General features: G+C 46.8%; 1 protein-coding gene across 3 annotated transcripts in view; it reads left to right on the top strand.

Annotated features, from left to right (window-relative positions):
• The window catches only part of LRRC63 (leucine rich repeat containing 63), a 55,284-nt gene that overhangs the window by 18,126 nt on the left and 23,571 nt on the right, over positions 1-13,587 (top strand). For 2 of the 3 annotated variants that reach the window (XM_056555390.1, XM_056555389.1), the window contains exons 5-6: positions 2,460-2,945; positions 7,874-7,927. In XM_056555390.1, the coding sequence (XP_056411365.1) occupies positions 2,460-2,945; positions 7,874-7,927 (540 nt within the window). The remainder of the gene's footprint in view (positions 1-2,459; positions 2,946-7,873; positions 7,928-13,587) is intronic. The other variant, XM_056555391.1, reaches the window with a different exon arrangement.

Here is a 13,587-nt window from a genome sequence, read left to right as displayed (position 1 = left end):
ACTGTTACAGTTGTATATATGAACCCACATACACACACAACACCTATAGATACAATATATATATAACACCTCCTACCCAGCATAAGCTGCTTTCACATTATACTTTTGCTTCGTTAAAAGATCCGCTATAAACTTCAGTTTGAAAACCCTTAAAAATGGCAGTTACAAACTCCCATTCATGTCTATGGGTTTTTCTGATTATCCATTATCACCCGTTATAGCCCTTTATGAATAACGGACATTATTTGTGATGGAAGAAAAAACGTCACAAGTACTAATTTTTCTTCTGTCAAAAATAACGGTGGAATAACGGCCGTTAAAATTTTCACATTGAAGTCTGTGGCAAACGGAGGAGCCTTTAATGTCATCCGTTTGCACCCAGTTTATAATATCTGTTATTACTTCTGAGCATGCTCAGAAGAGGTGACATCGGAAGACTCCTGCAGTGCTGAGGGACTACTACTACTCCCATCATGGAACAGACTCCTTTCCATGATGGGAGAAGCAGTTCCCCCAGCTGCGGGAGTCTGCTAGTGACTGGGGAGGCTACATTAGTGTTTGTACTACTACCCCCATTAGTGTTTGTACTACACTGTACGGACTCTGTTCCATGATGTGGGTTGTAGAACAGGGGCTGAGGGATTGATCGCACCGGGTCTCGCTTCTAAGACCCGATGCGATCAGCAGTTATTAAACAGGGGAGCGGGCGGCATGTACGGTGTATTTTTAGTTTCACTTTTAAATTCCCCACTGGGAGACCTGAATGGCTGGCACAGAGGAGCCATTCAGGGCTCCTGGTGGGGTTTTTAAACTAATAATTTGTCCCCCAAATGTATGCCCCCCTGCATATTTATAATAATTCATTGCCCCCCCCCCCAAGTGTCCTTATTTCCCCTCCCGTTGCCTGCTCCTCATCTTCTTGGAGCAGGGCAGCAGAAGGACATGTCGTTAACTGGCGGCGGTGAATGAATGAAGCATGTAAAAAATGTCCTGCATGTAGGCTTCATTCTTTAACCGCCTCCTGACATGTCCCCGCTGCTACCCTGCTCCTAGCGCAATCAGCGCACCGCCGGGACATGTCTATTCTCTGCTGCTCATTTCTGTACCGGACGGAGATGATCATCAGAGAATAGACATGTCCTGGCGGTGCGCTGATTGCGCTAGGAGCAGGGCAGCAGCGGGGAGAGGTCAAGCGGCAGTGAATGAATGAAGCCTACATGCGGGACATGTCGGCTTCATTCATTCACCGCCTGTCCTTCTGTTGCCCTGCTCCAAGAAGATGAGGAACAGGCAGCGGGAGGGGAAATAAGGACACTTGGGGGGGGGGGGGCAATGAATTATTATAAATATGCAGGGGGGCATACATTTGGGGGACAAATTATTAGTTTAAAAACCCCACCAGGAGCCCTGAATGGCTCCTCAGTGCCGGCCATTCAGGTCTCCCGGTGGGGAATTTAAAAGTGAAACTAAAAATACACCGTACATGCCGCCCACTCCCCTGTTTAATAACTGCTGATTGCATCGGGTCTTAGAAGCGAGACCCGGTGCGATCAATCCCTCAGCCCCTGTTCTACAACCCACATCATGGAACAGAGTCTGTTCCATGGTGGCGTAGTAGTACAAACTACTAGTCTCCCCAGCCACTGGCAGACACCCACAGCAGGGGAACTACTACTCCCATCATGGAAACAAGTCTGTTCCATGATGGGAGCAGTAGTAGTCCTGGCTGCGGGAGTCTGTAGGCAGAGGTGTTAAAACATCCATAAAATAACGTCACATGACGGATGTTATAACGGGTCTTAACGGATGAATATGCCCGTTATTTTGACGGATGTTATTCAGCCACTAGCATCCGTTATTTCATCCATTATTATACATCCATTTTTTAATTATACAATACAGAAAACGGAGGTTTAATAACGGCTGAATACTCATAGTGTGAAAGCACCCGTACTTCCAAACATGCAATCCCTTCCAGGCCTGAACATTCCCCTTCTTAAAGGGAAATAATGTAAGTTATATGGGGTTCAATAGGATAGTAAAGGGATGGGGATTGATACTCATAAACCTCTTGTCTAAGGCTCTTTTCTATGTTGTTGATTGTGTTTTGCAGAATGGGTTCAATGGTGGTTTCTTCTCTTTGATCAATGTGTGCTTTGCCTCACTATACACAGGAGGAATCATGAGGCCATGTCTTCCTACTTTGCACACTGTACACAGTGTGCTGACTATTTATTATCACACAAGTTTGCATTTGTATAGGGTTTTCTACGCTCTCCTGTGATCACATTGGTGTTGGAATCAGCCCAATGTCTGAGCCTCTGAATTGCTAAATGCTTAGTTACAAAAATCGGAAATTAATGAGCGTATCGGGCTACTGGAATACAAAAACAATGCTAACAATGCAACATTAAGCAATATGTAACAACTAAACAGTCAGTTGGGTTTTTACTTGACAGATTGGATCCTTGAACAGCAAGCCCCTACACCGGCTGCAAGCAGGATACACAGTGATGATTACCCATTATACTGGAACAACATGAGCATATTGCGTCGTAACCAGGGAACACACAAGTATGCTGTCTCTGAGCAAACACAAGATGTAGAGCTAATGCGCAGTGGACCTGCAGATTTTCCATCAAAGAGACTCCACAAACAGCAAATAGTAAATGCTCTGTCAAATGAGAATAATAATCAACCCTACCAACTTCCGCCTCCAGAATTTACCTTTAATGACATTATTGCAACATCAGATCACCATGCAGGAAATGTAAGTGATTTGTTAAGGAAACAGACAGTATCTAAATTGCACTACAGGATAATGGAAGACAACATTGCTAGGTTACAGCAGAAACCCCAAAAAAAGATTCACAGCACGGTATTGTCGTCCCATAACCTACCAGAGATATCCAAACGAATCCCACCACGGCTGCAGCTTGCTCTCGGTAAAAAATTATCTAAGTTGCATATTTTATATACAAAAATATTGTTGAATACATCGGTTGTTAAATTGATCTATGCATTAAACATATATATATACCGTATTTATCGGCGTATAACACGCACTTTTTAGGCTAAAATTTTTGGCCTAAAGTCTATGTGCGTGTTATACGCCGATACACCCCCAGGAAAGGCAGGGGGAGAGAGGCCGTCGCTGCCCGCTTCTCTCCCCCTGCCTTTCCTGGGGTCTAGAGCCCTGCTACCGGCCCTTCTCTCCCCCTGGCTATCGGCGCCGCTGCCCGTTCTGTCCCCCTGACTATCTGTGCCGGCGCCGATAGCCAGGGGGAGAGAAGCAGCGCTGACAGCCACCGGAGGCCTGCAGCAGCGCGGACCCGACCCCGGCAACAGGTAATTATGCCACTGGGGATGGGGGGAGGCAACGGGGCAGCGGCGCCGGCAATGGGTGCCGCTGCCCCTTCTCTCCCCCTGACTGTCGGCGCCGCTTCTCTCCCGCTGGCTATCGACGCCGGCACCGATAGTCAGGGGGACAGAACGGGCAGCGGCGCCGATAGCTAGGGGGAGAGAAGGGCCGGCAGCAGGGCTCTAGACCCCAGGAAAGGCAGGGGGAGAGAAGCGGGAAGCGACGTCCTCTCTCCCCCTGCCTTTCCTGGGGTTGTATCAGGGTATACACGCGCACACATGCACCCTCATTTTACCATGGATATTTGGGTAAAAAACTTTTTTTACCCAAATATCCTTGGTAAAATGAGGGTGCGTGTTATAGGCCGGTGCGTGGTATACCCCGATAAATACGGTATATGTGTTACAGTTAAAACAGTTTTTTAGTTAAAACTGGTTTTCCATAGTGAAAACCAGTTTTGACTGAATGCCTTTGTGAAAACTGCTTTTCGCTAGTTTAAAACCAGGTTTTTGCTGAAAGCCTTTGTTCAAAGTAGAATTTTACTGCCAATACAAAAACCAAAAGTTGTATCCAATATGTTATACTGAATATTGTTCATAACAAATGCTACATCATAGAAATGTTTTAATTCCCAATTAACACTTTTAATTGCTTTTAATTGATTAGTTTCACTGAAAGAGGTTTCCCTAGGTAAAATTAGTTTTAAAACCAAATGCAATTATATATACCAAGCTAATATCTCCTCTGAGTTATCTAATTCCTCCGCATCATCAGGTGCCCGACTTTCTTCATGTATCACAGGTGTTTCATTAAAACTAGTTTTCTCAGTTTTAACTGACATTCAAGTTTTTGATTAGCAGTAAATTCTAGTTAGGGCTGTGCGATTTGGGGAAAATGTGTGATTGCAATTAAATATTTTGATATGCGATTGCAATATAATACTCACATGGTAAAATCTCCCCATTTCATGTCCAATCTCCACCATTTCACGTTTTTTTTTGCCCCACTTCATGTCCACCCCCCATTTCACATTCCCCCTCCCAATTTCACATCTGTCCCCCCATTTTATGTCCACACCCCACATTTCACATCCCATTTCAGGTCCACACCCCCCATTTCACGTCTGTCCACCCCCATTTCACACGCCCCCCCATTTCTATCCCCAATTCCCCATCCTTCTATTTCATGTCAATCTCGTCCATTTCATGTCCATCCCCATTTAATGTCCACACCCCCATTTCACATCTCCCCCATTTCATGTCTATCCCCTTTAATATGGTGCCGGGACGTGGGGAAAACATTAAAAAAAAACCTGATGCTTACCTGGCCCCCGATCCCCCTGTAGGTCTACTGCCTATCCCGTTCTCCTCCATACTATGCAGGTGTCTTCTGTGCTTCCTTCTTCAGAGGCAAGCAGCTGGTTGCACTTTCAGGACCTTCCTGCTCAGCCAATCACTGGTCTGACACATGACACCGCTGCGGCCACTGATTCCCTGTGTGGAAAGTACCAGAATCCAGCTGTTTGTCAGGAGCACAGAGAAGTCACCAGGACCGCACAGAGAAGAACGAGTTCTATGGCAGACCTACGGGGGACTGAGGCTAGGTAAGCATCAGGTTTATTTTTGTTTCCCCTGTGCCCCAGCACCATATTACACAAACATGCAAGTTCTGGGGCCAGGTAGCCGCCAAAATTCAAATGCTAAGTAATAATCACCGGATTTTGCACGCATGTTATCGCAGTATGTATATATGTAATATACATTTGTTAAAAAATTTGTTTCTTTTTGGGTGCTGTCTTGTCCCTGCAACTATTGCCTGTGTGTCTCTGTGCAGAGACAAAATACAGGAAGTGTGAGAGGAAAAACAAGGCTCTGTGTACTGAGGACAAGCAGGGCTCTGTGCACTGAGGATAAGCAGGGCTCTGTGCACTGAGGACAAGCCAGGTTCTGTGTACTGAGTTCAAGCGAGGCTCTGTGTACTGAGGACAAGCAGGGCTCTGTGTACTGAGGACAAGCGAGGCTCTGTGTACTGAGGACAAGCAGGGCTCTGTGCACTGAGGACAAGCGGGGCTCTGTGCACTGAGGACAAGCAGGGCTCTGTGCACTGAGGACAAGCAGAGCTCTGTGCACTGAGGACAAGCAGAGCTCTGTGCACTGAGGACAAGCAGGGCTTTGTACACTGAGGACAAGCTGGGCTCTGTACACTGAGGAAAAGCAGGGCTCTGTGCAGTGAGGACAAACAGGGCTCTGTACACTGAGGACAAGCAGGGCTCTGTACACTGAGGACAAACAGGGCTCTGGGCAGTGAGGACAAGCAGGGCTTTGTGCAGTGAAGACAAGCAGGGCTCTGTATACTGAGAACAAGCGAGGCTCTGTGTAGTGAGGACAAGCGAGGCTCTGTGTAGTGAGGACAAGCGAGGCTCTGTGTAGTGAGGACAAGCAGGGCTCTGTGTAGTGAGGACAAGCAGGGCTCTGTGCACTGAGGACAAGCAGGGCTCTGTGCACTGAGGACAAGCAGGGCTCTGTGTACTGAGGACAAGCAGGACTCTGTGCACTATGCACCATATTACTTAAACATGCAAGTTCTGGGGCCAGGTAGCCGCCAAAATTCAAATGCTAAGTAATAATCACCGGATTTTGCACGCATGTTATCGCAGTATGTATATATGTAATATACATTTGTTAAAAAATTTGTTTCTTTTTGGGTGCTGTCTTGTCCCTGCAACTATTGCCTGTGTGTCTCTGTGCAGAGACAAAATACAGGAAGTGTGAGAGGAAAAACAAGGCTCTGTGTACTGAGGACAAGCAGGGCTCTGTGCACTGAGGATAAGCAGGGCTCTGTGCACTGAGGACAAGCCAGGCTCTGTGTACTGAGGACAAGCGAGGCTCTGTGTACTGAGGACAAGCTGGGCTCTGTACACTGAGGAAAAGCAGGGCTCTGTACACTGAGGACAAGCAGGGCTCTGGGCAGTGAGGACAAGCAGGGCTTTATGCAGTGAAGACAAGCAGGGCTCTGTATACTGAGGACAAGCGAGGCTCTGTGTACTGAGGACAAGCAGGGCTCTGTGTACTGAGGACAAGCAGGGCTCTGTGTACTGAGGACAAGCAGGGCTCTGTGCACTGAGGACAAGCAGGGCTCTGTGCACTGAGGACAAGCAGGGCTCTGTGCACTAAGGACAAGCAGGGCTCTGTGCACTAAGGACAAGCAGGGCTCTGTGCAGTGAGGAGAAGCAGGGCTCTGTACACTGAGGCTCTGTGACACACCCTCGACTCATACAGCAGGATGATTGACAAGCAAGGAGCCTGCACAGAGCCCTAATGTCCTGCCCTCACTTCCTGGACACAGGGCTTTGTGCAGTGAAGACAAGCAGGGCTCAGTATACTGAGGACAAGCCAGGCTCTGTGTACTGAGGACAAGCGAGGCTCTGTGTACTGAGGACAAGCAGGGCTCTGTGTACTGAGGACAAGCAAGGCTCTGTGTACTGAGGACAAGTAGGGCTCTGTGCACTGAGGACAAGCAGGGCTCTGTGCACTGAGGACAAGCAGGGCTCTGTGCACTAAGGACAAGCAGGGCCCTGTGCACTGAGGACAAGCAGGGCTCTGTGTACTGAGGACAAGCAGGGCTCTGTGCACTGAGGACAAGCAGAGCTTTGTACACTGAGGACAAGCAGGGCTCTGTACACTGAGGAAAAGCAGGGCTCTGCAATGAGGACAAACAGGGCTCTGTACACTGAGGACAAGCAGGGCTCTGTACACTGAGGACAAGCAGGGCTCTGGGCAGTGAGGACAAGCAGGGCTTTGTGCAGTGAAGACAAGCAGGGCTCTGTATACTGAGGACAAGCAGGGCTCTGTGCAGTGAAGACAAGCAGGGCTCTGTACACTGAGGACAAGCAGGACTCTGTACACTGAGGACAAGCAGGGCTCTGTATGCTGAGGCAAGCAGGGCTTTGTGCACTGAGGACAAGCAGAGCTCTGTGCAGTGAGGAGAAGTAGGGCTCTGTACACTGAGGCTCTGTGACAACCCCTCGACTCACACAGCAGGATGATTGACAAGCAAGGAGCCTGCACAGAGCCCTAGTGTCCTGCCCTCACTTCCTGGATTTTATCTCTGCACAGAGACACACAGGCAATAGCTGCAGGGACAAGACAGCCTGACGTGAATCCAGAAAAAAATATTCATTTATTTTTTTATATTTCCCACTCATTTGAATCCACTTTTGGCTTTGGCTTAAAATACTGAATAAAAAACTGCCACAAAAAAAAGTTTGTAAAAATGCATGAAATTTATGGTGTTGCTTATACGCTGAAAAACACTGCAGAAAAATGTGAGGAATGACTCAAACCATTGGCACAATAAGTTGACTCTGAGTACTGTCACATATAATACATATAATATAATAAGGTTCTTGCTTGCAAAATAGAATAAGTTCATATTTTTAATACAGCACCATATTTTACTAGAACATACGACCTTCATGCAGTATAATCTATACTGTGTACTTTTACTTAACAGAACAGCAGCAGGCAATGTTAAAAGAGGAAGAAGGCAAGAACATGGAAAGTATGAGTAAGTAGCCTTTTTTCTGAACTGAAGAGAAGGCAACACTTGTAAGCTAGACACAGTCGCCCTGATTTACTATTGTAAACCTGACATGCTTTGTGGGGTTGTGTGCCAGATTCTCGTGCATTGCGCCAGAAATTCTGTCTGCGACAGAATTTGTGCCAGAATTGAAAAAACCCGACTTACCCTCCATTTTACTGAGAAACACCCCACCAAAAAAAGGGGCATGGCCACCAGTAAAAGTGTGCATAGCTGCCAAAAAGGGTCGTGACCCTGACATTTTCACAAAAACCCAACATATTTACTAAGGTTTCTACAGAAAATAGTGGATTTGAGCTGAGGAAAACCAGACAGATCAGAGCATGTGTAAAAAAAAAAGCAAAATGTAGGGCAAGTGGAAAATGTAGGGAAACCTTAGTAAACACCATGGTAAAAAAAATTGTAGGGAATTAAAACCCACAAAGAAAACTCCACTCCACTCTTAGTAAATCAGGGCCAGTGTAACTTAACATTGTTCAACCTCTCACAGTGCGCTTAGTTATTATATATTGTATTTGTGTAGTAGACTTGGTTTTGTTGCCATATGTATGCATAAAGCTTGGTTCTGTTATTGTCTATCTACTGTATTTTCCGGTGTATAAGACGACTGGGCGTATAAGGCGACCCCCAACTTTTACAGTTAAAATATAGAGTTTGGAATATATAAGACTATATGACATTTTATCTTTATTCTACGATTTATTCTACCCTACTTATATAGGTTTGATTTTGTCGTACTTCTGGAAAAAATCATAACTACATGCACGAAAATTTATTCATTTTAAATAGTCCTCTTCTGACCCCTATAACTTTTTTATTTTTTCGTGTAAGGGCTCATATTTTGTGCCGTGATCTGAAGTTTTCATTGGTACCATGTTTTGATCAGACTTTTTGATCACTTTTTATTAATTTTTTTAATGGTCAAACAGTGAAGCTTTATTGATGATTATTCAGAATCACATAGAAACTAGCAGAATAGCCAGAAAATTGGCAATAACATATGGGCCTACCAAGGCCAACGTAACAAGAACATAGGTACAGATGCAGTAATTATACAATATACATTCCACTGCAAACATATATGTAGAATCGATGGCGGTTGGCGGCGGCAACTCAGTCTCATATCATAGACAATAATAGAATACATGTAACTCTCTCAGTACATATTCATGCATTGACGGACACGAGAACAATATGCAGATGACAACCAAGGTTCCCAAAGGGTATTAAACCTCTCTACCGTATCATCTCTGATCGCCGACAATTTTTCATTAATCATAATAGAGTTCACCCTCTCAATGACCCTAAATAGATCGAGTGCAGGTTTCTTCCATTGTGATGCTAAATAGATGCGAGCTGCCATCATAATATATTGTGCAAGTCTGAACTGTCGGTGAGACATCCCCGGGGGCCGAAGACCCAGCAAACAAAAGGAAGGGGTTCTGGGAGCCCGGGTCCCCAGCAATGAAACCACGAGGTCCAGAATTCCAGCCCAGTAGCCCACTACCACCGGGCAGGACCACCACACATGGTACATGGTCCCAAGATGGCCACAGCCTCGGAAGCAAAGCGGGGATATGTCAGAGCAAAAGGCATGAAGGCGAGTTGGGACCATGTATGTACGATGTAATACCTTCAATGCAGTCTCCATTAGGGGAATCTGCCAACTGCCCTTACTCAAAGTCTCGCAACAATCATGCCATTGGGCAGGTGTTAACAGTATATGCAAGTCAGCTTCCCAAGCCACCATGAACGGGAGCTTACTATCTGCAGTAGGAGCATTGAGGTGGGCGTACAACAAGGAGAGTAGCCCAGTCGCCAATGGCCTATAGATGATAAAAGCTTCATAGAAAGTCGGCTTCGGGATCTGGGATACGGCAACCTGGGACCTTATGAAAGAAAAAATCTGATAGGCTCTAAACACCTCGGTGGGGGGTAAGTCAAGTCTGTTAGTCAGAGAGGTGAGAGTGTGGAAAGAACGGTTGTCTATAAAGTCATGTACCTTAGTCAGTTTCCTGTCAATCCACCATTGAAAAGTCTGTCGAGAGAGTCCAGGAGGAAAAAGATGGTTAGAAAATATAGGGGTCATAGGGGTATAGTGAGATTGGAGTTTGAATTTAAAGCGAACCTGACGCCAGAGTGCAAGCGAATACAGGACCATGCGAGCAGAGCTGGGGACTTTACAAGCTACCGGACCGGTGCTCCACATTAGGGCTTCATAGGAAAGTGGTGACAGTAAGGCATTCTCCAGCCGTGTCCACCTGGGCGCCCCGGGCCCGGCATTAACCAGTGCCAATTGGGCCAGTCTCGCAGAATAATAATATTTTAGGAAGTGAGGTACAGATAAACCTCCTACCCTTTTATGATAATGCATGAGTGCCCGGGAAATACGGGACCGCTTACCTGCCCAAATATAATTAAATGTATCACGTTGTAACGCCTCCAGTTCCCTACGCACGATGGGGATGGGCAGTGTGCGAAAAAGATATAAAAGTTTAGGCAAAATTACCATTTTTACAACATTCACTCTGCCCAGCCATGACACGTAGGGAAAGGCCCAGCGACTCAAATCTGATCTAATAGATTGGAATACCCGGGGATAGTTAGCTCTGTACAAGGAGCGCAGGGTAGGGGTTAGAGTTATGCCAAGATAGGGTAACCCCTCCGTGGAATCACGGAAACGAAAAGTGAGTGATATAGATTGTCTGACAGGAGGGGGAACCCCACAATACATTATTTCTGACTTCGTTACATTAACACGGAGGCCAGAGTGGACGGCAAAGCCATCTAGCACCTGGAGGAGGTTGGGAAGGGAGACAAGAGGGTTAGTCAGTGTCAATAGGAGATCATCTGCAAACAAGTTCACCTTATATGCCGAGGTGCCCACTGTCATGCCTGTAATATCAGGGTGCTCCCTGATCAATTGGGCTAACGGCTCCATCACGAGTGCAAAAAGGGCTGGTGACAGTGGGCATCCCTGCCGAGTCCCTCGTCTCACTGATATCGGGCGCGGGTCAGTAGTGGGCAATTTTAAATAGGCAGTTGGGGTAGAGTATAGTTTGGAAAGGACATGTATGAATGGGCCTGCAAATCCAAATCTAGTGAGTGTGGCAAACAGATAGTCCCAAGAGACGCAATCAAATGCCTTCTCTATATCCAAGGCCAGAACTACCAAAGGTGTCGAGGAAGTTTCAGCTAGGTGCATCTGGTCCAGGACTTTCCTAATGTTATCAGGTGCCTGTCTACCAGGTACAAAACCTACCTGGTCCTGATGGACTAGGCCGGGGAGGTAGGGGTTGAGTCGTTCCACCAAGATGGACGCCAAGAGTTTGGCATCCACATTGAGTAGCGATATAGGTCGGGAATTTACTACACTCAGAAGGTCCCTATTTGGTTTGGGGAGAACTGTCACCATTGCGTCAAGGAATTCCCTCGGTGGATCCGTACCAGAGCGGAGGTCATTAAAGAAGTGCAAGAGATGTGGGGCTAAACTAGTAGCAAACTTCTTATAGTAGGAGGCTGTAAAGCCGTCCGGTCCAGGAGATTTGCCCTGTTTAGCACGGGAGATAGCGCTCAGCACCTCCTCCAGAGTAAATGGAGCATTCAAAGCATCCCTGGCGTCAGGGGAAAGGGTTGGAAGGGAAATAGAATCTAAGAAAGAGGAAAGAGAAGAGGGGTCTGGTCGGTCAGTGTCCGTCGCAGTATAAAGTTGTGTATAGTACTTGTGAAAGGCATCGTAAATTTTGTCCGGGTGCGAAGTCCGGAGACCAGGTCGCAACTGTAAGCTATGGACTCTATTAAAAGATACAGTTTTACGTAACATTGCTGCCAAGAGTCTGTCAGGCTTATTGGCAAATTTATAATATGTAGCTTTAGTCCATCGTATTGCCTTCTCCACTTTAGTAGAGAGAAGGGCGTCTAGTTGCGACCTGGTCTCCCTCAATGCCTGGAAAAGGTAGGGAGAGGGGTCCTGTTGGTGCGCATAAGTCAGTCTTTGTAATTTTGCCTCCAATGCTGTCTGCTGGTTAATACGGTCCCTCTTGATGCCACTAGCCAAAGCAATGATCCGGCCCCTCATATAAGATTTGTGTGCCAGCCACGTCCAAGAGGGCGCCGAGGTGGGTCCAGCATTGGAGACAAAATAAGTAGTCAGATCATCCTGTAGTTGACGCTGTACTCTAGGCATGGTAAGCAATGCCTCGTTCAGTCTCCACCGAAATGGGTAAGTGGATCGAGGCTGGAAATCGAAGGAGGCATGCACCATGTCATGATCAGACCAGGATGACGGGATATGACGTGCATAAAGAAGATGAGGTAGAATGTTAGTGGTGGTCAACACCCAATCAATTCTAGAATAATTTTTGTGCATAGGAGAGTAATAAGTGTAACCCCTGGAAATCCCGTTATGCTCTCTCCATACATCAGCTAATGAGAGCGTAGCAAAAAGGTTCTGTAACCATTTCTGTTGGGAGCCCGATCTTCGAAGCGGGGTCTGTGAGGATCGGTCGAGTCGTCCATTATAAACCATATTAAAGTTGCCTGCCCAAATCAGCTCGTCAAAGACTAGGCTCCCAAGTTTCTTGCACAACATACCAAAAAATGTTAAAGGTCTATCCGTAGGGGAGTAAGAATTTACTATACATAAAGTTCTGCCATAGAGCGAACCCAACAGGATCAGATATCTCCCCCCTGTATCCTTATATTCTGACTCAATAGTATATGGGAAGGAATTGTGGAACAAGATCATCACTCCCCTACATTTGGACTGAAAAGAGGAGGTATAGGAACGAGTGTAGGAGCGGTGGTAAAAGGCGGGGGTAGAAGTCGTGGAAAAATGTGTCTCCTGGAGGCATATCACCTCAGGGCGATGTTTAGTATAGTCCATGAACGCCTTCCTCCTTTTCACAGGAGAGTTAAGTCCCCTGACATTGTGTGATAGCAATTTAACCATGACTAACTATGAATAGAGTGCTAAGTAGTACGTTACCCCCGGCCCTCACAGCAGTATACTCAAAAGCATCAAGACTGGTCGCCGCCGCCGCCACATCAGCCAATCTGCAGCAAAGTGAACCATCACTGTACCTAAAAACAAAAAAGGAACATAAAAAAACAAAACAAAACATTAGGACTGCATTTGGGGCAGTCCGTTGAACAGGAAAGGCGGACAGGGTTAATAGAGCGCCCGCCGTACTTCCTGACCCTGTGTACAGGGATGAAGAGGCACAATAGTCCATCCACGGTATCGCCATCGGTGCTATGAGTCCCAGGAACAACTGTCTTAAGAAACAAAACCAGTCCTCCAAAAATAGAGCTTCCCAGTCTAGGGTGCAAGTAAGGCGTCCGCTTGAGCAATGAAGGGATTCCAGCGTCTCACACAACAACGAGGTAGTCCTGCAGATGAAAAGTGGGTCACCCAGCCCAATAGAGAGACCTCAGGGAGGGGGACAGGTCAGCGGGGAGATGTCGGGGCTGCCCGCATGTGCCGAGGTGATTTGTTGCCCCCCCCGACCGCGGTCCACACACGATCCACACGTTTAGCTCGTTGAGGCTGGGGGGGGAGATCCGACAGCACAATGCGCTCCAGGCTCAGCGCTTCTTTCGCTTCGGATAAGGTGCGCACAGTATGC

This window comes from Hyla sarda, chromosome 2 (assembly GCF_029499605.1).
Source record: "Hyla sarda isolate aHylSar1 chromosome 2, aHylSar1.hap1, whole genome shotgun sequence".
NCBI classification, from domain to species: Eukaryota; Metazoa; Chordata; class Amphibia; order Anura; family Hylidae; genus Hyla; species Hyla sarda.
Note: the sequence above shows the minus strand (reverse complement) of the source record. Positions and strands in the feature narration are given on the sequence as shown.